Source organism: Acartia tonsa, chromosome 3 (genome assembly GCF_053477335.1).
Source record: "Acartia tonsa isolate MP-2025a chromosome 3, ASM5347733v1, whole genome shotgun sequence".
Lineage (NCBI taxonomy): Eukaryota > Metazoa > Arthropoda > Copepoda > Calanoida > Acartiidae > Acartia > Acartia tonsa.
The window spans coordinates 2,237,357-2,262,901 of record NC_137262.1 but is presented as its reverse complement, the minus strand read 5'-3'; the positions used below and the strand labels follow the sequence as shown (position 1 = coordinate 2,262,901).

Genomic DNA, 25,545 nt, shown 5'->3' with positions numbered 1-25,545 from the left:
CAAAATAGTAAATTTTAATCTGTCACCACTTGGAGTCGGCAGCCGCGGGTCAGCCGCCTGTAAGCCTCAGGGAAATCAACTTTTGCAACTTTAAAAACCTGAGTCAGTTAGGAAAGATACTTATACAGATGCTGCGCATCAAAAAAGTTATTTATCTATGTATATTGTATATATACTTTAATGTAGATCAATCAAACCAAAAATAGAATAATATATATGATTCAAAAATAAATTGTATCTTCTAACTATTTAGATTTTTATTATTTACAGATTTGAAAATGGGACGAGTTAGGTGCGAGGTAGTGAGGCCTAATAAACTTGATCAACTCAGGTGCTTAGATAGATAGATAGCTAAGCTATTTAGATAGATAGATAGCTAAGCTATTTAGATAGATAGATAGCTAAGCTATTTAGATAGATAGATAGCTAAGCTATTTAGATAGATAGATAGCTAAGCTATTTAGATAGATAGATAGATACTAGACAGTACAGTTTTAACTGCCCAATCAAGTAACAAATGTCACAAAAAAAGTGAATTTATATATTTCCAGAGCGCAGCTACTCAAAAAGAAGTCATGTACCATGTTTTATTAACAATATTTGAATTGTAAATTTGGTAAATTATGATACTGTTTACAGACATACTTACATCTTAGAACTTTATTATAGAGATGCGACACTTAAATCACATAAATCAGATGATTATAGATACATAAAAAATCAACATGTCTTAAATGGCCCTCAACTATTTGTTTGAAATCGTTAGGACATTTCTAACATGCATAGATAAATGTTCAGATCTTATGGACGGTTGTACACAGCGACTCTATTAATATAAAGCTTAGATTTTAAACAGATGCTTTACTTATGGATACAATCATCTTTGTTATAATGAAAGTAAATGAAAATCTGCCATATGCTGGGAAATACAAAATACCTAATTTAGATTTTGGGTTCAATCCTTAAGACTTCATTTGATCTTTTAACTACCCCCCCCCCCTCCCTCCTACACGAAACTAGGAATTGTATATTAAATTGATGCAGGGGAGGGGGGGAGAGGAAATCGGACTGATAATTACTCCAGAACCCAAAGTTTATAGTAATATTTTATTTTTTGCTGAGGTACTTTGGGTACCTTTATTAGATTTGATTTGATGGTTCATTCAGTTAAGTGTCTAAATGTTTGAACCAATAGTTTTAACTTGCAGAAGGAGTAATTTTGTTTTAAAATCACTGACTTAATGCAATTTTCTCGTAGAAATACTATATGCTGGACTAAGGTAGACATTTATGTCAGAACAAGGATAACATCAATAAGTAGCGAAGCACAAAAAAAACATGGAATGGACAAACGGACAAAGTTACTTATAGTAAAGCTTAAAGGAAATCACATTTCCACAATAGCGTTACGGACAAAGTGAATTATAGAGTAGCTAAAAAGGAGGTTTTGAATGGGTAAAAATGAAACGCAGTGGATGATGGCATACTTTCTTATTTTTGTTGCATTTCACCAATCATGGCATTATAGAAATTGTAAGTGTCCAAACAATACAATTAAATTGTTGATCAGATAAATTAGGAATTATCCTGAATCAAGATAATTGCATTATAAATACCATTAAGCCCTAAGAGGCCTAGAGGGGAAGGGGAATTCTCTCCCCACCACTATTTTCAATTTTAGTTTACAAAAATAAGAACTTTTTTTCAGGGGGGGGGGGGGCTATCTCTCTTATGGAAGATGGTGTTACACTCCCCAAAACTAGTTCCAATAAAAAGTTACATTGTAAAAGAGAACCATATCGGTTCAGCGGTTATCGAGACAGACAAAGAAAAGTTTTCAAAAATTTGGCTATTTTTCTCTTATGCTTATGAGACTTTTTTGTATGCACACTTCAACTAAGAACATTTGGGCTTATTATAGCTTAGATTGTGATACTTGGTACAGCAGATGATCCTGAAACCATATTTCATTACACAGTCAGATAAAATGGGAAGGGGGGGGGGGAAGGAAATGATGGTTAGATTATTTTTCAACCCTTTCTTCAACTCAATATCTTTCTTTAACCTCAGAGATGGGTTTTTGAATGATGAATGCCGCTTTTTTTCAATTCGCGAAATTTAAACAGAGTATACAACTATTTATTTAATTATTTCGCTTTTTTTGGTACGGTTTTCATATCGAAGAAAAACAAATTATCTTCAATCCATTTTTGCTGCATATTTATTTATGCATCTTTTTAGAGCTGTATTAGACATTATACAAATGGCTAAAATAATAATTTTAAAATTTTGAATTCTTAAGTTGTATACTCTGTTGAAATCCTATCGTCTTCGTTCAATCAATCAATGTCGAAAAAACGCGGCATTCATCATTCAGAAACCCATCTCAGATTAAACAACCAAGAATAGTAAAGATGTATATACAGATAACTACCTGCCCCGCTTTTCCAAGGACCTTCTTCGTCTGCTTGCATATTGTTTTCTGCTACTCGGCTGTGTTAATATTCCCGACACTGTTGTTTGATTTTTAAAGACCTAATTGAGGGTCGGCACAAGGTTCTTTGGATGGGGACATACAGTTATCTAACCCTTCCCCCCTATAGTGTTTTACTCAAAATGTCTCCTTTTCTGTTCAAATATCTGGGGTATTAGGTTAAGTAACACCCATCAGACAAACATTTTTTTATTGCGCGACTTTTTCTGAAAGTTCTTATTGTGCATGGTAATCAGTTGCGACTGTTATAGGCCAATTCGTGCCTCCCTGCTCTATGTATTAATAACAAGCATTTGACGAACATAGTAGCAGTAGGAACCATTTTTGACGTCTTTAGCCAAGAACAGAATATAATTCTTGAGAATATAAAACCGTCGACATATTAGTCTTTTGTTATTTAATAAAGCCCTAAAATGTGTCAATCTTTATGTTTATTTATTGTTTTTGAAGCATACATTTTTTTTGCTATTTTTGGTAAGAAAATAAACAAATATTTTTTTTTGTTTATTTATAAACACTTTAAATGTGTCTTAACAAGGCAAAAATTTATTTTTAAACTTAGGATTAAGTTCATTTTGAAATATACATGTAAAATCTTAATACAAATGGAATGTTTTTAAAGATAGATAAAATGTCTATAAAATTAATTGATTTTATATTAAAAGGTCAAGAAATGTGTTAAAAAACGTTTACAATTTAATTCATGAGAATATTCTAAGCGAAGCAACTCTATAATTAAGTCCTAAAAATGTAAGTATGTCCATAAACATTATTCTGTATCAAGCAGTTTTTAACAAATTTACTTACTATTTTGCTTCGACTCTTATACATTTATATTCTGATTATTCAGTTCTGACACTATTCAAGTGTTAATGTCCGTTTGTCCTACCGTTTCTGTGCTTCGCTTTTATGGATGTTGTCATCCTTGTTTAAACCATCTTTATGGCCAAAACTGTCCTTTTTAAACTATTAATTGACTTTTTATAAATCTTTTGTAATTTTAATCGACCTGTTGTTTTTCTTTCATGATATGCCTGATATTTTTAAAAGCGAAGCTTTTCTATAATTAGGGTCGGTCCGTCCGTATGTCCGTCCGTCCGAGACAGATAGCTTTTATTCGTTAATTTAGGCATGTTAGAATTGTCCTATCTATTTCAAACTTTGCATGGTGATTCCTGTAGTAGTTAGGTACGATTTAGAAAGCGTAGCAACTCTATAATCAATACCAAAATGTCCGTACGTCCATTTTAAACATATTTTTTTCTTTTTTAACAACAAACTTTATGAGATTTAATCATCCGATTGATCTGATTTTTGGTATATTGATTCCTGGGACAACAAAGTGAAGCAACTCTATAATCAAGTCCTAAAAATGTAAGTATGTCCATAAACATTATCCTGTATCAAGCAGTTTTTCAACAAATTTACTTACAATTTTGCTTCGACTCTTATATATTTATATTCTGATTATTCAGTTCTGACACTATATAAGTATTCATGTCCGTTTGTCCTACTGTTTCAGTGCTTCGCTTTTATGGATGTTGTCATCCTTGTTGGTATGATAATCCCTTGAAGAATGTTACATGTATATTTATAAAAGTATAAAGGTATATGCCTGGCCAAATTTTAGAATCTGAGACATATTTTCTGAAAAAAAGCCTATTAAAGTAGTAAGCAATTTTGTCTGTAGCAAAGGATCTCGCTAACCAATGAACCCATTTAGATTTCCTTTACAGTGCAGCTTCTTATTAATCCAAGGAAGGTTTATAACTATTTTGGGGGATTGAATCTTCCCTCTCCTGAAAAACGCATCCCCCGTCAATTTTTTTTATTTTTAAAACTTAAATTGAAAATGCAGATGTGGACTTCCCCCTCTATATCGTAAAGGCCCCTAGAGGCTTCTAGGGGCGTAACCGCTAGTAATTAATAAACCAGAACGTTCATGTCTCAAAAATATGTTGTTGTAAACATTAGACTGAAAAATATGATTTTCTCGACTGCTTTTTAAGATAGACTGCTGATCTTTTAAAAAAGAACTCCTCTTTAAGATTATCCAGTATACAATGTTCTGTTAGTCTGTCGGTCAAGCCTCAAGCTTTACCTATTGATATTAAAAGGTTTCGTGATTTTCTAATCATATCCTTTTGATGACCAAAGAACATTGTCCGTTTGTTCATTCCTTATTATTTATCTTTTTCTTAGAATTTATGTCCCCAAATTCTAAAAGATTCTTGACATTCAAAATATGCCGCAACCAATAAATATTATATTCCATCTATTCAAATCAAATTCAGGGTTTGAAGGAGAGGGTATCTATTCACATCTAACCCGCGAATACATAAACAGAGCTGGATCTTTAAATCATTTTAGTGGTGAGCCAGATCAGGGTGAGCCAACTTTCCACCAATGAGAGCACATCATTTAATGAAATGCCGCGCTGTGATTGGCTGAAATTCGGCTCACCCCGATCTGGCTCACCACTAAAATGATTTAAAGATCCAGCTCTGTTTAAAAAAGATTGACATGTAATATATACAAAAAAATGATATTATTACTCATATTCTCATTAAGTTATGCATAGTTTGGTACTTTCACTCGACGAACCCCAAACTGTCCCAGTTTTGAGCAAGACGATTCCTGTGACGTCATATAAAAAGGGAAGGTGGGAAGAAAATCTCTTCCATTTTCTCCCATCTCTTTTGAAGAGATTTTCTTCCCCCCTTCCCTTTTTCTTTCCCGAAACGTATATGACGTAACTGGAATCGCCTTGCTCAAAACTGGACCAGTTTGGGGTTCGTCCTTTCACTCATAACCTGTGTTGGCCGTTGCAAAAGCTAAAAATACCAATGTAATGTCAAATCTAAGGATTAAGGCCTACACCTGCAGTTCTAAAACCCTGCAGAACCAAATATAACCCAAACTATCCTTACCTGAAGTTACTGCAAGATATAACAGTCCATGTTATATTCTGAATAATCAATCTAATCGCCGTTTACTTTTCCTTTATCCCTGTAATTCAAGAATAGTTATTTCTCGCATCGTATTATTCGGCACCTCGGGGCTAAAAAAATGGTTTTGATCTTATGATTGTACATTTTTATATTCGTAGAAAGCTAAATATAATACGATGCTAGACATAGTTTTTTCGTATGGATGAGAACCGGTTCCTATACACCGGATTCAAATGAATACGAGAATAAAAATCTATGATGACAATCTAATCTACACTACTTTCTTTACCCAAACAATTACAAGCTTAAAACGCAGAATTTTATACACAAGAAATTGGGGGAAGATTATATTCTCGTCAATTGCCCTATCTGTTTATCTCTGAGTTGGGCCCCACCTTTTTTACACACTCTCCCTTTCTTCTATTATATCCAACTTAATTTATATCATCTTTGTTTGAAATCATCATTTTATTATGTATGCTTTTCAACACAGGACTCGGCAGCCGCGCATAAGCCTTAACCATTTCGCCCCTAGTCTCAAGTTTACGCAGTTTTAGATTGATTTTATAACTTATATTTTTTCAGAGAACTGAACCAAAAGATTTTTCCGATACTATCCGGACCAAACATCAATGATTCTTTCTACAAGGTAGGAAATTTGTTATGCAATATGGCTATGAAACCAAATAATATCCGCTGAATTACAACCGGTTCTCAGCTATACTAATAAATCATTTACAGTATCGTATTACAGACAATTTTCATTGAATATTAAAATAAAAGATCATTAAATTAATAAACTAACAAAACTGGTATCTATCTTATAATTTCTCATTTTAATATCCATGGAAAGCTGTCTATAATACGATGCGATAAATAACTATTAACGTGGAGATATTCTCAAATTATAAACCTTCGCTAATGATTATATAGCTCCTTGTTTGAGAAGTTGTAAGCCCTTTGAAACGATTACGTTTTCCTTTTGGGGAAGCTTCACGTAGGTCCCGGGATGAGCTATGACATTTAAATATAAGCCCTTGAATAGTTTAGGTGTATTATATTGCCATACCTTTCCTAAATTCTATAAGCACAATCAGTAGTTTTTAAAATAAAAAATTAAATAGTTTGGAAGTTTGTTGTTTTAATAATGAATAAAATATAAATGTAAACATCTCAAAATTTTAAGCATAAAAACACCAAATCTTTTCCCCATTTATCTATAATACAAAGTAGAACGATGTCTGTCCGTCTGTCCGTCTGTCCGTCTGACCGTCTGACTGTCTGTCCGTCTGTCTGTCCGTCCGTCCCTTAAGATCTCGGTAACCACTGAACCGATCGGATTCTACTCTTCAGGGTATATACCTATTGGTCCTGTGGTGGTTTTAAGCTATTTTCTTGGGGGGTGGGACACCCCCAACCCCCCCAAAAACAAAAAAATCCCCCCCCATTTTTTTTTTTTTTTTTTTTTTTTTTTGCAGAAGATTTCCTTGGTCCTTTGTTCAAAAATATTTTTTATTCCAGCATTTATTTTGAATGAAAGAATAGCAACATTCTCTCACTAAAAACAATAAATATTAATTTTTTACGAATTTCGCCCGCCTTAATTTTTTTTTATCACCTCTTGGGGCAAAGCCCCTAGAGGCTAGGGGCGAAGCCGCTAGTACTTAATAAAAGAATCAAAACATAAACCTACTTTTTATATTTGAAAAAATCTTGTTTTAATACCCTTCGATTCAAAGGTACTTATTTCACTTTTAAATAAAATTTATACCTAAATGAAAATATTTTGATTTTATTTAACAATGATTATTATTAGTAAATCCAAAACTAGAAATTTGAAAATTCATATATAGACATCTTTTGATTAAAAAATTAACTTAATATTAATCCTTTAACCCTTTAGGGATGAAATTAGGCTATAATCGATTAATAGATCCATTAAATCAATTCAGTCTTAATTGTTTTACTTGTTTAAACATGAAAATATATTTTTTTTGTAGACTAAAAAAGAATAAATTTCGGTAATTTCCCGAAAGCACTGAAACCCCCCTTTTTAAATAAAAAAAAATAAAATAAGAGGGATGAGGTGTTTCGTTTCTTTTTATTTCCTACCGTTTCAGTGCTTCGCTTTTATGGATGTTGTCATCCTTGTTGGAAGATCGAGCACTAAAATTTCCTACTTGTTAACAAATAAAAATTTTTAAAAAGGCATAGTGAAGCAATTGTATGCCTAATAAGGGGCGAAGTGGCGGGGCAACGTGGTTATTCTAAACGCCATTTTAGCCACAAAATATACACACAAAAAATGCAAATTCGCCGCGCTGTTTCTTAAAAACAACAGATTTATGATTTAGCGATTTTAAAATATCAATTTTTCCCCCGCCTCTAGGTGAGTGCGGGGAAGTTCAGGAAAATGGCCTAAAACCACCCTGAGACATTCATAAGGCTTTCCTGACAATAAACAACAAAATCGAGCTTATTTAAAAGCTTATTGTTAGTCCCATTCGGGGGGAGGGGGATAGGGTCTTCAAACCCTCTCCTTTTTACGAGGTTTTAGTGCATTTAATAGCTGTATCATGTGTACATAAATTTGCGTTTATTCATGTATTCATATGATTTGTGGTAAAGTTTTAGATTTTTGATTTAATACATTGATCACCTCATTTAAGCAACAAAGGTTATAAATAAGATTTTTGTTCGCCAATAGAAATAATCATAGATACAACAAGGATGACAACATCCATAAAAGCAAAGCTATGAAACGGTATAATAGGCGAACATTAACTCCTGTTAACTTTAACTGAATAAAAAAATATGAATTTTTAAGTTTTGACAAAATTAAAGTAAATTTTTTGCAAAACTTCTTAAATACAGAATACTGTTTAAGGGCATATTGACATTTTTAGGACTTGATTATGGAGATGCTTTGTTTATAATATTGTACCTTATTGTAATATCAGAACACCCAAAATCAGATCAATCGGATGATTATATCACATAAAAAATGTTGTTAAAAATGAAAAATCAATATGTTTAAAATGGGCGTACGGACATTCTGGTTACGATTATAAAGTTGCTACGCTTTCTAAATCGTACCTTACTAATACAGGAATCATCATGCAAAGCTTGAAATCGATAGGACAATTCTAACATGCCTAAATTAATTGTGAAAGCTATCCATTACGTACAGACGGACATACGGACCTACCCTAATTATAGAAAGGCTTCGCTTTTAAAAATACTCTGGTTTTATATCAATAGCTTTGCTATTTTTTAGATTTGCAATCTAAAGTAGGTTTTGCTAACACTGAAACAGACTTTAGTTGGGTTGGTTGAATATTTTAGTTTACATAGCACCCGCTGTTTTGTTTTAGCCAGTAATCTTTAGGGATAAGACAACGGGTGATAAATTTATGTATAACCAGTATGAGGGTATACAAAATTATCCCTTCTGTAGATTAAAGTATTGATTGCATAGTTTTAAAAATACTTGTTAAACAAAACAATTAAAATTTAATAAGAGTACCTAAGGTTTTTAAGCCAACGAATAATGACATGATTATAAAACTTTGGGTTCCATGTGCAGCAATTCAAATTAGAGTGTCCCCTCCCTCCCTCTCTGGTTTTAGCACACCCGATTCAAGATTAGCTATGCTTGTCAGAGACAATGGGATAGGTCAATAAAAGATAAATTATCATAATTTTTCAAAGTAGCAGAATATGCTGAAAGGCAGCAAAGAAAATAAATGTTTTTTTAAACAAGGATGACAATATTCATAGCAGCAACGTATAAGTCTAAAGTTAAGAATAATTGAAATATAAGGGAAATAGTTAATTTAAGAGGTTGTGATTTTTAAAACCCCTATTGGCTGTATCTAGGGTGTGTAGAGGGGTGGACCACCGCCCAGGGGTGGGTACTACCCCCTATTGTAGGCTTCTGGATTCAGTATAAAAATGAATTTATGAAGAGTAAAATTATAGGATTAATTATAGGTAAAATTGGCAATATAAAAATCAAAAGTTGTCAAGCTTTTCCCTTGTATAATATTCCTTTTAAGGAGTTGGGTTAAGATTATGAAATTTAAGAAATTAATCTCCAAAAAGAAAATTATTTAAAGATGAAAAATTTTGGGCTTGGACGATTTTATGAAATATTGAGGCTATTTATAATTTTAACAATGTAATATTACGCCTTGTCCATAATAAATTTGATTTTAATAAAAAGGTTATTAATTTACACCTTTTTAAAAGCTAAGCTTTTCTATAATTAGGGTCGGTCCGTCCGTCCGTAACTGATTTCGTAAATTTATGCATGTTAGAATTGTCATATTGATTTCAAACCTTGCATGGGGATTCCTGTAGTAGTTAGGTACGATTTATAAAGCGTAGCAACTCTATAATCATTACCGGAATGTCCGTACGTCCATTTTTAACATGTTGATTTTTTTTACTTTTTTAACAACTAATTTTTATGTGATCTAATAATCCGATTGATCTGATTTTTGGTATACTGATTCCTGGGACAACAAAGTACAATTTTATAAGCAAAGCAACTCTATAATCAAGTCCTAAAGTTGTAAGTATGTCCATAAACATTATTCTGTATCAAGCAGTTTTTCAACAACTTTACTTACAACTTTGCCTCGATTCTTATACATTTATATTCTGATTATTCAGTTCTGACATTATACAAGTGTTAATATCCGTTTGTCTTATCGTTTTAGTGCTTCGCTTTTATGGATGTTGTCATCCTTGTTTATTATAAATTTAAGCAATACTTTTAAATAAACATTTACCCGTCCGTCAATACAATAATTATGTTTGTTGGCTCCGAGGGGTCGAAGGCCCGGATTAACAAAACTGGTATTTATTTAATGATTTTAATTGTTTTATTCGCAGAAAACTGTCAAAACTATCGGCTACACTGCTCATAAAATTTATTTTCCAGTATGGCTTCAAAACCGATTAATATCCGCTGGATTAGAACCAATTCTCAGCAATACTGAAAAATCATGTAGTGCTACGTATAACAGACAATTTACTACGAATAATAAAGTGAAAATCATAAAATTTATACCAGTTATGTTAGCCCAAAGGGATTGAAGACCTGGGCTAAACTTATTATTATTTTTCATTTGAATATCCACGTATAGCTGTCTATAATACGATACGATAAATAACTATTCATGAATACAAATAGAATGTCTTTTTAATTCACAAGCTGTTGATATGATTTGAAGTGCTATATAAATGTTTTCTATCACGCCTTATTCAATTGCATGCAAACAGACAAACAGACAGGCGAATTTACAAGTAGACAGACAGACAGACTTAAATCTTGAATGACAGACAAGACTTGCAAAGTCAGGCCTTAGTCCTATCCTTAATTGGTTGTGTCAAAGCCACTCTATAAATTGTTCGTCCTGCTGTCCATCGTAAATTAAACTAGTTGGTTTGTTTATTTATGTTGTTAATCTATTCAGATCTCTTAAACAGCCAGAACCTTTATTGGTAAGCTTTGTATTTGGTCTGGTATATCATTTTTTCTGTATTAAGGGGGAGGAGATATAAGAACATAAAAAACTATAACATAGCTTTACAGACGGACGAACGAATAGACCAAACCCTTATCCTTATAATAAAGTAACAGGATGTTTGTGTGTCTTGGTGTTTGTATGTTTGTACTGAAGGATCTCGCTAACCGCTGAACCGATCGGGTTCTTCTTAATAGGGTGGCTTCTCCTAGGTCCCGGAAAGGTTTATATCTGTTTTGGGGGAGGGTACCACCACCCTCCCAAGAGAAATCACAAAAAAAATCGGAAAAAAATAAATATTTGAAGAGACTTGAACGCAACATAGAAATCGCACATTTTTTTAAAACTTTTTCTTTCAAAATTGGCCTTTGGAATTCTACTCCCCTCTTCTCAAGTTCCCCTAGAGATCTCTAGTGGCGTAGCATCAATAAATTATAAATTAGCTTCGCTAATAAATGAATAAAGGTTTCCTTGTTTTCTCTGAGGTGTCAGATAAGATCTGTAAAAAAGATCTAATGAATGACAATTACATTACTGAAAAAAAACTTTCTCGTATTCATTCGAATCCGGTGGATAGGAACCGGTTCACATCCATACGAAAAAACTTTGTCTAGCATCGTATTATATCCAGCTTTCTACGAATATAAAAATGTACAATCAAAAGAATAAAAACAGTTTTTTTAGCCAGTGCCTTCGGCATCGCGGGGCTAAAAAAACTAGTTTTAATCTTAAAACTGTACATTCTATATCCGCGGAAAGCCGTTTATAATACGATGCGAGAAATAACTATTCTATTCTTCTTATACTTTCTAGACCTGAGAAATGACATTGCATTGCCTAAATATTTAAAACAGTATCTAATCAGATAACTAGAAAATTTCGCACATTGCCTTCCGTTATGATGAAGCTTAAGATCTCACAGGCTGCAAGAACTTTGGGTTCTGCTTTTCAGTGTATGTTTCTACTAGTCATTCTTAGAGTTTTTTCTTCTAAATATCAACATTGATATTTGTTGATTTTAAGCAGTGTTTTTTAATTAAAGAACTACAAACTGCGTTCGTGGCTCAACACGTAGCGCATACGCTCGTCGCCGGGTAAGTGATAGGTTCGAATCTCGGGCCGACACCGCATCATAACTAAAGACGTTAAAAATGGTTCCTACTGCTGCTATGTCAGGTGCGCGACATAAATAGTAAGAGGAGGGGGAATGCCTTGGCCCATAAACAGGCGCAGCTAACTACCATGCACAGTTAGGATTTTTCACACAAAGTTCGTGCAATCAAAAGGTTGGTTGTCTGATGGATGTCTCTATGTTTAAGTATCGCATCTCATTACGTATGGATGATGCTGTGGATTCTCTAGATGATCACTTAAATCGAAGGAGAATCCCGCCCTTACTAGGTAATGACAAAGAGAACCCATAATGAGTTCTTTCCCCTGATAGACGAACCAATCTAAGATTGTTGTGTATCTTTGCTACCATCGAGCACTTTTTAAAACTTTTTTTATAAAAAGGTAGAGGTTATGTGCTCGAAAGGCATTTTAAGGGAAATCATTCTAATAAATAATGCAATTTTTAGGTTTTTTCGTATATATGTTATTTAAAAAGTGAAATAAACCGACTATTTTTGTTTAGAATTTCTGCGATGAGAAACATGGCTACGCTGTCTTTGGTCTCTGCTCGGACATGTTGGTAAGTTTCTTTTCTCGTATTCATTCGAATCCGGTGGATAGGAACCGGTTCTCATCAATACGAAAAAAACTATGTCTAGCATCGTATTATATCCAGCTTTCTACGAATATAAAAATGTACAATCATAAGATTAAAACCAGTTTTTTTAGCCCGTGCCTTCGGTATCTCGGGGCTAAAAAACTGGTTTTAATCTTATAATTGTACATTTTATATCCGCGGAAAGTCGTTTATAATACGATGCGAGAAATAACTATTACCATGCATCTATAAAATCAAAGTTGAAGGCAAGCTATTGTCATTTTGTTATTTGAAAAACTTGATAGTTTGGCTTATTCAGAACATTGCTGGGCATAAGCTCTAATGATATAAAATTTAACGTTGATTTTTTAGCGGCTGAAAATCCTTGAAAAAAAATTTTTCCCTGCGCCAAAACTTATCCTTTGAATGTAATGTATATTACCAAGTTTTCCATGCACACTTCTACATTTTTTTAGATCAATAACTGCGTTAAGGTACTTCAGTTAAAACAACCAAATTTATAATAAGTTTATTAAATTATCCATTAAAGAACCCTTTAAAAAGCAACTTTTCCTTTAGGATTTTTTAAGTATCTTTTATAGAGATTTAAAAGAATCAACATGTTTTTCTAAAGATATAAATTTTTAAAATCTGAAATCTGTGGCAAAGGATAGTTCTTGACAGCGTCAAAATTAAAGACGTTGAAAGAAGACTGAAGTATGACATTTATAACAATCTATAATACAAAGTAGAACGATGTCTGTCTGTTTGTTTGTAGCGAAGGATCTCGCTAACCGCTGAATTGATCGGGTTCTCCTTTACAGGGTATCTTCTTATAGGTCCTGGGAAGGTTTATAACTATTTTCTTGGGGGATGTGATACCCCTAACCCCCCCCCAAAAAAGTGAAAAATACCTCCACCAAAAAAAAAAGATTTTAATATTAAAATTAAAATAGTGGGGTCGACAAACCCTCCCCCTGAAAAAAAAACTCCCCCCCCCAAAAAAAAAAAAAAAATTTTTCTTCAAATTTTCTTTAAAATCTAAAACACGAAAAATTAGTTTGATCAAACCTCTTGGGGTAAAGCCTCTAGAGGCTAGGGGCGAAACCGCTAGTAATAAGAAAAGTATTAGCCTATGAACAGGCACAACACATAAAAAAGACAAAAACAAAGATAATCTTTAAAATCAAAGAGTTTGTTGTCTATAATAGATTGGTATTTTAACAACATGTGGCCCCGTAGGAGGGATTTAATTGCCAATTATAATCTTAGAAAAGATGATAATCTATCTATACCAGCTTTTCACATTTCTCTGGTTGAGATACTACCTTACTGTTCCTTACCAACGCTATGGAATAATTTTAATGATATTGACAATATAAGAAATATTTTGACTAATAAGCAATTTATAAGCAAGCTTAAAAAGTGCCTACTAAATAGAATTGTAACCACATGTAATAGAATTTTATGCCGCTCATGTCTTTTGAGAAATTTAAATTAAGTAATTGCCTTAATTCCATACTTCATCTATTATCAATTTTATTTTTTTTTTAAATTTAATATCTAATGTTCTAGTCCTCTCACATACACCCTTCCTTACTCCCTAATTTTTATTTTGGAATCAAATATAATCCTTTTAGTAAATTTCTGTTGTTTCATATTCCTAATATTTTTTTCTTTAAACTTGTATATTATCTATTTCAAATGCTATCCAATATTACCTCTCACGAGATTGTTTAGTCCTTTGACACTGTACATAATTATTATTTGATTGATCTGTCCTTAATTTTTTATTCATATTCAATTTTATTGTTTGTAAATGAATTTTAATACCTGTATTATAATACTGTTATTATTATTATTTGTTATGTGTGTCATAAAATAAATATCTAATCTAACATCTAAGGCAGAATGGGCTCTCAATCATACGTCTCAGTATTTATCTAAGATTTATTGCAAAACCTTTAGCTAAATAGTTTTGACATCTTCAAAGAGGCAGGGTTCTTAAGAGATAAGACAATGGATGATACATGGAAATAAATCCTAACTCATGATAAACAAAATTACCCCATAAATCTAAAAGGATACAAATTATTAGGTGAAATGTTTGGAGCATACTAGTTTAAATATCAAATTCCAACAAAAGTAACAAATGTTTTTAACTAACAAATAAGATAAATAGGTTATAAGACTTTGGGTGCCAATGTAATTTACAGTCCAATGTTCCCTCCCTCCCTGGTGCCAGGAGAAAGAGAGCGTGAGGAATGGATTAAGGGCGGAGACACCTTTACATAGAAACTAAGGTTGAGCAACTTTATATTTTATGATAAAAAATATTAGTTTAAGCTGTAAAGATATACCTACTTACATAATAGGTATGGTTATCTACTACATTAAATATCATAACCATATTGTTTAAAGATTTCAATTATTTTTTTGTGAGATAACTGTTTTTCCAGTATGGCTTCGAAACCGATTAATATCCGCGGGATTAAAACCGGTTCTTGGCCATACTGAAAAATGTATCTATCGTATTATAGACAATTTTCTACGGAAACTTAGATGATAAATCATAATATTAATACTAGTTTTGTGAGCCCTGACATTCGGCCCCTCGGGGCTAACAAATCCAGAAATAACCTTATAATTTATCGTTTTATTATCCGCGAAAGGCTGTTCATTATACAATGCAATAAATAACTATTCATAGAACATTAAACTTAGTAGTCAAATCTATCTTCGCACATCCCTTCTGAGAGGCTATATTTGAAAAAAAAAGATTTTAACGAGCTATACAAAGATAGCGGATTCGCGAAATTTTCAAACTCAAAAAATTTTATTATGTAAAGTAGTAAGGTTTGTTTGTCTGAAGCTCAAGATCTCAATATCTGCCGTTTGACTTCTCTAGTTCAGGTAAGCTTTACATAGGTTCTGTGATTGTTTTAGGCTAGTTTGTTTTTAGATTTAAGTCTTGGGATAATTTTCAACTATTTTTTTCAGCCAATCTCCGCCACTTCGAATACGGAGCCCTGTAATGCTTTGGTTGTAGCTACTAGTAATTTTTTAAAAATATTTAAAGGCCTAATTTAAATAAAAAAACAAGGATGACAACATCCATAAAAGCGAAGCACTGAAACGGTAGGACAAACGGACATTAACATTTGTATAGTTTCAGAACTGAATAATCAGAATAAAAGCTATCCGTTACGGACGGACGGACGGACGTGCGGACGGACTGACACTAATTATAGAAAAGCTTCGCTTTAAAAAAAAGATTTTTTGTGTTCTGGTATACAACTGAATATTGAACTTGATATCACGTAATTTTTATATCAGCCAATTAAGCTGTTGTCCTTCAGTCAACGTCTCTTTTTTCTCACATTTATCGATCCATTGTCCCTGATTATGTATGAAAAATAAAAACCCACCCATAATCAAGTAACCAATAGTATATATACTAATGCAATACAGCTAAAATTTAAAATCAAAGCAAAATGCTTTGTTAATATTAATATATTTAAAACAATAAACATATGAACTGACGTACGTATGCTTGCGTGTTGATATAGACGGACGGATGGACATTTTAACTATAGAGTAGTTTATTGAAACAACAAGGATGACATTATCCATAAAAGCTAGCACTGAAAGAGTAGGACAAACAGACATTAACACTTATATAGTGTCAGAACTGAATAATCAGAATATAAATGTATAAGAGTCGAAGCAAAGTTGTAAGTAAATTTGTTGAAAAACTGCTTTATACAGGATTATGTTTATGGACATACTTACATTTTTAGGACTTGATTATAGAGTTGTTTCGCTAATAACATTATACTTTGTTTTCCCAGGAATCAATATACCAAAATTCAGATCAATCGGATGATTAGATCACATAAAAATTTGTTGTTAAAAAAGTAAAAAAATCAACATGTTCAAAATGGACGTACCTACATTTTGGTAATAATTATAGAGTTGCTACGCTTTCTAAATCGTACCTAAGTACTCAAGGAATCGCCATGCAAAATTTGAAATCGATAGGACAATTTTAACATGCCTAAATCAACGAAAAAAGCTATACGTTACGGACGGACGTACGGACCGGACCTAATTATAGAAAAGCTTCGCTTTAAAAAAAAATGTAAATTTATATTAGCCTTCAATATTGTGATATTATTTTTTTTCAAACTTGCAACCTATGTAGTAGCCATAATCTCAAGAATCTAAAGGGTTAAGACAATGGCCGATAAATTTATGTACATCCCCATTGACTACACAAAAAAATACCTCTTTTGTAGATTACAAATAGTTTTTGAACACTCAGCTTAATGAACCAACCAATCAAATCAAAATTCAATAAAATTCCCCAAAGTTGATACGCCAACGAATAAGAAAAAAGTGTTATTAAACTTTAGGGACTAGTGTTATAAACAGCCTAATGTTCCCTCCCTCCCTGTATAATATAAACAAACCCGCCCTAACTCAAGTGTCAATAAACAATGACACTTGCTTTAAGATGTGCTGAAAATGGATTGCCTATTTCTTCCCTAATTTCCAAAGTTGTACAGCAGATAACCAAATTATTGCAAACGCTATTTTCAGCTACTCCGGTCAAAGGTAAAAGCGATATAATGTATAAACGATTTGAACAGTAATAGTGTCTGACTGATTATGACGTAACAAAAAAAATAGCCAATGAGAGGCCACTATAAATTTTACCATTGCACTGTTAAAAATAATTTTTTTATTTAGTATCAATTGATACTCTGGAGAGTATTGGAACCGTAAGTACGCTACAACTATATAATTAATATATAACACTATGTAATAATATATAACACAATAATTATTACTAAACAGAACCATTACATTTTTTTAGTATCGATTGATACGCTCTAGAATACTGGAAAATACGCTACAGAAATGTTTATTAAAATAGTACTATTTGATACACTCTAGTGTACTGGAAAATACGCTGTAGAAATGTTTTTTAATTTAGTACTATTTCATACGCTGTAGAGTATCAGACAATACGCAAGAGAATGGTTTATTAAAATAGTAACTATTCATACGTTCTAGGGTACGAATCTGTACTGTAAAGAATAATTGAAACAGACACCATTCGTGCACACCTCTCATGGAAGTGTTTCTGCTTGGTCGTTTTAGACAAAGATGAAATGTTACTATTTATGCTCAGATTTATAGTTTTAATTTTTGTAATTATGACTGACCATAGTTTTTATTTTTAAGGATCATGTTTAGTCCTAAACATCTTTAAAGTCATTTTTTTTACTAAATTTACATTTAAATTAATGTTTTATTGCTCTGCTTGGTATGTTTGTTGATATAACAAAATGTATATGTACATATAATAATCATATATTATAAACTGATCTTTCATCCAAAGTAAAACAGTTTCATACTCTACAGAGTATCAAAAATTATGATAGAGGGTATCAAAAATTGCGAAGGAGAGTATTAAAAACTTACTTCTACCGTATTGAATATTATTCCAAAGAGCGTATTGGATAATACTATACAGACAAATACATTATTTAGTACTACATGTTACTCCATAGAACACTAAGTATTACTCAATACAGTATTGGAATCTTCCTTGTATCGTAATAAGGTTTTTTTCCTGTAACGTACGGATTGATACTATACATTAATGTGAAGAATATATAGTATTATCTGATGCTAAAAAAAAAAATTATTTTTAACAGTGTGGTCAATAACGGCCTCTCATTGGCTAATTTTTTTTTGGATGCTGTACGTATTGGTGCAAAAAATGGGGACAAATTTCAAATTGTTTTGGCGTGTGACGTCATACCCCCATCTCTTTTCTAGGGGGTTTCTTTCCTCCTTCCCTTTTCTTTCCCCTCACTTGTGACGTAAATAAACAGCCCCGTCAAATCAATTTAAAAATTGTCCCCATTTTTTGCACCAATACGTACAGCATCAAATTTAGATTTTTTTTGGAAGTTTGAAGCTTTTTTAGCTAGTAGTAAATATTGAGATAGGACGCGGAAGCTAGGTACACTTTCGGAAACTAAAATTCAGTACACTTGCTCTAAACTTTACAACAGTCGCAATGGATATAGTATACGTAGATATTGTGACAGGGGATTTTTCGTCGTCAATTTGGCTTGCTTATAAAGTCCTCAGATATTGGTCAATATAGTCAGGAGAGGGGATGGGGAAAATTTAAAAGGGGAGGGGTATGGAAGATCGTTCTATTAGCCAGCTGGGAAAGAAATTTTATCAGGGTATGCTAAATTCCTTTATAATATCAACTTATTTTAAATTCATTGCAGTTGCAAAATCCTTTAAATAACTGACACATATACCTAGAAACACTGACGTTTTTTTTTTTAAATTTTAAAGTTTTAAGGGGCAAGTATGTCGATCAGAAGTGTAGCAATTACATAGCATAAATTTTAATCATTAAAAAATATACCTAATTATTTTATCAATGAAAATATAGTAATAGTTATTTAACGCATCGTATTATAGACAGCTTTCCGCTGATAGTAAATTTAAATATTATAAGATTAATTCCAGTTTTGTTGGTGACGAGGGGTTGAAGTTCCGGCCAACCAAAATTTTTTTGTATATTTTTAAAAATACAAAATTCGTGGAAAATTGTCTGTATTACAGTACGATAAATATTTTTTTTTTGGTATTGCCCAGAACCAGTCGGATGGACCACGGTTTGTCGTAATTGCCTCTAAAATTAAAGGACATTTGCACTATCAAAAAAATGTGTGTTTAAATTTAATGATCAGTTTTTATAAAAAGTATGACAATAAAGTAGAAACATCCACATGAATTCAAACATAAAATAGACAAATCTCGCCCCTTTTTTCCAAAGTAAAATATAACTTTGACAATTGTAATAAACATAACAACAAGAAAGATTACACCCAAGAGTAACGAATATTTCTAAATTTTATTGATTCAAAGTAAAATAGTAACCCTCCCCCCCCCCCAAAAAAAAAAAAAACAGCAAAATTTTTTAATGAAATCACCATTTATATATAGGTTTTTAACCTTTTATCAACCCCCCCCCCCCCCCCAAGAAAAAAAATGTGGAGTGCGGTAGTTATCCAATGCGTGTAAATTTAATCCCAAGGGTAAACACGGGGGGGGGGGAGGGGCGATAGAAAACAAATTTTGCCCCCACCCAAACAGTGTTTTGGAGCCAGAGCCGGGAGCCGTGGAGCCGCCATATTTTGCTCGAGCCGGAGCCGTAATTTTCGTTAAAAAACGGCTCCGGCTCCAGACTAGATAAATAAAAAGATTTTTTATAGATTATAATTTGGTAACTCTGTTTTGTCATGTGCAAATGCCCTTTTTAAGTTTTTCAAGTCCATTTTTATCAAAAATTGAACTTTTAAAACCTTCAAAGTCAAAAATAAAATATATTTTTTATGGGGGAAAAAATATTTCGAGTTTTTCTTGATTTTAGGTCGAAGCCGGAGCCGCACCAATATACGGCTCCGAAACGCTGCGTGACCTAAACGTCAATTACATTCCCCCTCAAATAAAAAAAACTTGGATGTTCTTGCCCTGTATTCCTGAGTAAAATGTATATCATTACGGAACAATGGCCGCCAAATAGAAATATTTTGCTAAGTGGAGAGTCTTCATAAAATACAGCAAATATTTGCAACTTAATCATAACGGCACCAGTAAAATCATTCCCAGAAAACAGAACTCACCCTCCCTCTCTAAATTTTTCAAACACAAATACATTTTTTTACCGGGAAAGGGTTGAGTCAACCTTAAAGAAAATAGCTTGGAATCAGCATCAGCATCCCTAAAAGAAGAACCCAAAAAGGTCCACTGGTTGCTGATAATTTTGCCCTAACAAGAAGGTGCAGATTATATGGATAAAATTTTGACTTTTTTTCGCTGTATCTTGTGAATACAGAACAAAATGAGTGGCCAGTTATTTTACATTTGGAATGATTGCCAAAATTTAATTTGCATAATGTACCAACATTTTTGCTACCTTTCTCAGTAGCGCAGGCTACTCTATAACTAGGCTTTGTTTGTCCGTATGTAATTAATAAAAATTATATTTTCTCAGAAGCTATGAAAGAAAGAGGGCTTACTATTTAATATTAATATCTACTATACATTTATGCCTTTTATTAGAATATTAGAGAGGCCAACATAAATTTTACCATTGGTAAATTACAGTGTAATCATCTTCATTTATTGTAGTATTATGTTATTTGATACGAGGAGCGGCTATGCCTCTAGAGGCATATAGGGGCCCTTGGGTTGGGGGTAAAGTCGAACCCCCCCTTACAATCACATTTTTTAAAGAAAAAGTTAAAAACATTTATTTTGGAGAGTGATTTCTCTAGGGATGATGGTGGTACCCTTCCCCAAAATAGTAATAAACCTTACCAGGACATATGAGAAGCTACCATGTAAAGGAGAACCATATCGATATAGTGGTTAGTTAGATCCCTTGGTGCACATAGACTCACATAGAACCTGTTACTTTATTATAAAGATTTAATTAGTTTAGGTTTAATGTTTATAAATCTGGTGCTATAACACAAAGTACCCTCTTGTTAAGCCACTGGGGTAAGCACCAGAAATTGATTAATCAAATAGATAAAGAAAACTGCCTTACTTTTGGATACAACTGCTCTTGTTGAACTACACAGTAAATTAAGGCCTATTAAGCAAGTATTTATAAGTTTTAAATATATTTTAAAAGAACTCATTTTCCTTCCTTGTAGAATTACTTTATGGTCCATTAGAGCCTCAAATTACCCTCTTAATTTAATTACCATGTTTTTATAAGCGAAGCTTTTCTATAATCAAGGTCGGTCCGTCCGTCGTCCGTTCGTAACGGATAGCTTTTTTTCGTTGATTTAGGCATGTTAAATTGTTAAAATCTACTTAAACTTTGCATGGTGATTCCTGTAGTAGTTAGGTACGATTTAGAAAGCGTAGCAACTCTATAACCATTACCAGAATGTCCGTATTTTTATTTTAAACATGTTGATTTTTTTTACATTTTTAACAACAAATTTTTATGTGATCTAATAATCCGATTGATCTGATTTTTGGTATACTGATTCCTGGGACAACAAAGTATAATGTTATTAGCGAAGCAACTCTATAATCAAGTCCTAAAATTGTAAGTATGTCCATAAACATTATCCTGTATCAAGCAGTTTTACAACAAATTTACTTACAATTTTGCTTCGACTCTTATACATTTATATTCTGATTATTCAGTTCTGACACTATACAATTGTTCATTTCCGTTTGTCCTGCCGTTTCAGTGCTTCGCTTTTATGGATGTTGTCATCCTTGTTTTCTGTATAGTATAACATTCTTTTTATAAACTTGTTTTTGTAACAAGACTTATTAGGTTGTAAAAGAGAATAGTTATTTCTCGTATCGTATTATAAACGGCTTTCCGCGGATATAGAGTGTACAATTATAAGATTAAAATTAGTTTTTTTAGCCCCGAGGTGCCGGAGGCACCGGCTAAAAAACTGGTTTTAATCTTAGGATTGTACATTTCTATATTCGTAGAAAGCTGGATATAATACGATGCTAGACATGGTTTTTTCGTATGGATGAGAACCGGTTCCTATCCACCGGATTCGAATGAATACGAGAAAAAATATTATCTTAACTATTGAAACACTAAAAAAAATATATAAAATCAATCAAAATGTTAGTTTTATGTATTTGTATAGTATTGTGTCCCGTAAGATCTCATTCACGGCTGAATATATAGGAATATAAATCCTATCAAATAATTGGCCCCCCCAATTCAATGACTCGTCACATATAAATAATTCACGATTCTTTATTTATTATTGAATATGGTTAATTATGGCTTAATTAAAATCAATTGATTATGAATCTAAACTAACAAGAACTGCTCATTCCAATTAAAACAGACAATCAACCCTTTGAATGCTCCAACTATGACATTAAAAATTAATTCCTACTGTTGCTATGTCAGTTGCGCGACACTTAAAATTAGAGTAAGCGGAATGCCTTGGCCCAAAACATAATTTCCAGACAAATGTCATGCAATCAAAGGGTTGATTGTTTATAGGTTATTCAGGTTAAAGCACTATTGATGTCACGTATCTGACATAGAGGCAGTAGGTGAAATTTAGAATATCTTTAGCTCTATCTCCCCTGCTCTGATAATAATTTAAAGTTAAGGTTTCAGTCTACAATTATTTTCTCGTATTCATATGAATCCGGTGGATAGGAACCGGTTCTCATCCATACGAAAAAACTATGTCTAGCATCGTATTATATCCAGCTTTCTACGAATATAAAAATGTGCAATCATAATATTAAAACCAGTTTTTTTAGCCGGTGCCTTCGGCACCTCGGGGCTAAAAAAACTAGTTTTAATCTTATAATTGTACATTCTATATCCGCGGAAAGCCGTTTATAATACGATGCGAGAAATAACTATTCTTTGCCGTACTTATTTAGTTATGTATTATTGTTTAGTCGTGCTGTTCTTTATTTGCTGTATTTTTATAATTGTGTTATACATCCATGGAGGGTGGGGACATTGGACTGGAAATTATAGTGGTACCCAAAGTTTTTTAAACATGTCGGATCAAAAACTTTGGGTACTTTTATTGAAGTTTGTATTATTGGTCTCAAACTTTTAAATTAGGAATGCTAATCAACAAAAAGGGGTAATTTTGTTTTTCATCATTAATTCATTTTCTTATGCCTTTAGTTCCCTGTATATACATTGAATAAAAGAAGGTTTGTTAAAAGCGAAGCTTTTCTATAATTAGGGTCGGTCCGTCCGAGATAGATAGCTTTTATTCGTTAATTTAGGCATGTTAGAATTGTCCTATCGATTTCAAACTTTGCATGATAATTCCTATAGTAGTTAGGTACAATTTAGAAAGCATAGCAACTCTATAATCATTACCAGAATGTCCGTACGTCCATTTTAAACATGTGGATTTTTCTACTTTTTTAACAACAAATTTTTATGTGATCTAATTATCCATTTGTTCTGATATTTGGTATATTGATTCCTGGGACAACAAAGAACAATATTATAAGCGAAGCAACTCTATTATAAAGTCCTAAAAATGTAAATATGTCCATAAACATTATCCTGTATCAAGCAGTTTTTCAACAAATTTACTTACAATTTTGCTTCGATTCTTATACTTTTATTTTCTGACTATTCAGTTCGGACACTATACAAGTGTTAATGTCCGTTTGTCCTACCATTTCAGTGCTTCGCTTTTATGGATGTTGTCATCCTTGTTTAACAAGGACGATTTTATTCAATATTAAATATTTTAGATCGTAAGAGCCATACATTAAATCATTCAATGGCGTACGCAGAGTTTTTACACCCCTCCTTCAACCAAAATCTAGGGGGGGGGGGGTGGAGATGTATTTGCCAGGGGGATTTAAACACCCCCCTTCTCTTAATGGTTACTCAGAATAGTTTTGATACTAAATATAGCCATTTGTCAAAATTTTCTTTGTACTACTCCATTGAATGAAATAAATTTGACAGATAATGATTGATTGATTGAAAATTCCATGTATAGAATATGCAAATTATAATATTTTGGTGAAACTTTATAAGGAAGTATACAATTTTTTGGTTAGGTTTTACATTTTTTCAGGGATTTAGCAATGAGTAAATTCAAAAAAAATAACAGTTATTTCTTGCATCGTATTATAAACAGCTTTCCGCCGAAGGCACGGGCTAAAAACTGGTTTTAATCTTATGATTGTACATTTTTATATTCGTAGAAAACTGGATATAATACGATGCTAGACATAGTTTTTCTTCGTATGGATGAGAATCCACTGGATATTAATCGGTTTCGAATGAATACGAGAATTAAAATAAATAAATTATTTTAGTGACTTAAGATATTGTCTAGAAATTGTTAGATTAAAGGATTTTTATTTTCTGTTATCTTCATTTTTGATTTTTGTTATAGGGGTTATAAAAAAAATTTGGCTGAGCTTCTTCTGTGAACGCCACTGGCCACTTTTCGGTACTTGCTTACATGTGGTAGACTGGAGCACCGAAACCCCCCCCCCCCCCGCTTAGTTTTGACAAAAATCAAAAATAAGGGGGGGGTAGTTTTTTAATGTCTGGAAAACGGCAAGGAGGCAAAAAGCACCGCAAGGCAAAGAATTACCCCCCCCCTTAATTTTGAAGAAAATCAAAAATAAGGGGGGGGTAGTTTTTTCACTGTACAACACGCCAGAAAGTTGAGTGAGGTAAATCAAGTAAATCCAGTATACCAGAGGGGAAACCTTATTACGAGATATTCATGTTTTGGGGCGTAATTTCCTTATTTATTGACTTTGGCCAGTAAAAGGTTTTAATTTTGCGCAAAATTAAAACCTTTTACTGGCCAAAGTCAATAAATAAGGAAATTATGCCCCAAAACATGAATATCCCTGTAATAAGGTTTCCCCTCTGGTATACTGGATTTTCTTGATTTACCTCACTCAACTTTCTGGCGTGAAAAAACTACCCCCCCCCTTATTTTTGATTTTCTTCAAAATTAAGGGGGGGGTTAATTCTTTGCCTTGCGGTGCTTTTTTCCTCCTTGCCGTTTTCCAGACATTAAAAAACTACCCCCCCCTTATTTTTGATTTTTGTCAAAACTAAGCGGGGGGGGGGGGGTTTTCGGTGCTCCGGTCTTCACATGTAAGCAAGCACCCACTTTTCTAAGTTATGGAGTAAGCCATTGGATATATAATGACTTGAATTTTACACCAGATTTTCATGTTCTCTGATAAAGTAAAACTTGCCACGGTCTAGACTATCAATTTACCCTTCCA

The 25,545-nt window shown here is 32.7% G+C and overlaps 1 protein-coding gene across 1 annotated transcript in view; it reads left to right on the top strand.

Moving 5' to 3' along the window:
• The first annotated feature begins 257 nt into the window (after positions 1-257).
• The window catches only part of LOC145313040 (N-alpha-acetyltransferase 50-like), a 44,486-nt gene continuing 19,198 nt past the window's right edge, over positions 258-25,545 (top strand). The window contains exons 1-3 of the mRNA XM_080152279.1: positions 258-331; positions 6,031-6,094; positions 12,616-12,672. Coding sequence (XP_080008405.1) covers positions 279-331; positions 6,031-6,094; positions 12,616-12,672 — 174 coding nt within the window. The 5' untranslated portion in view covers positions 258-278. The remainder of the gene's footprint in view (positions 332-6,030; positions 6,095-12,615; positions 12,673-25,545) is intronic.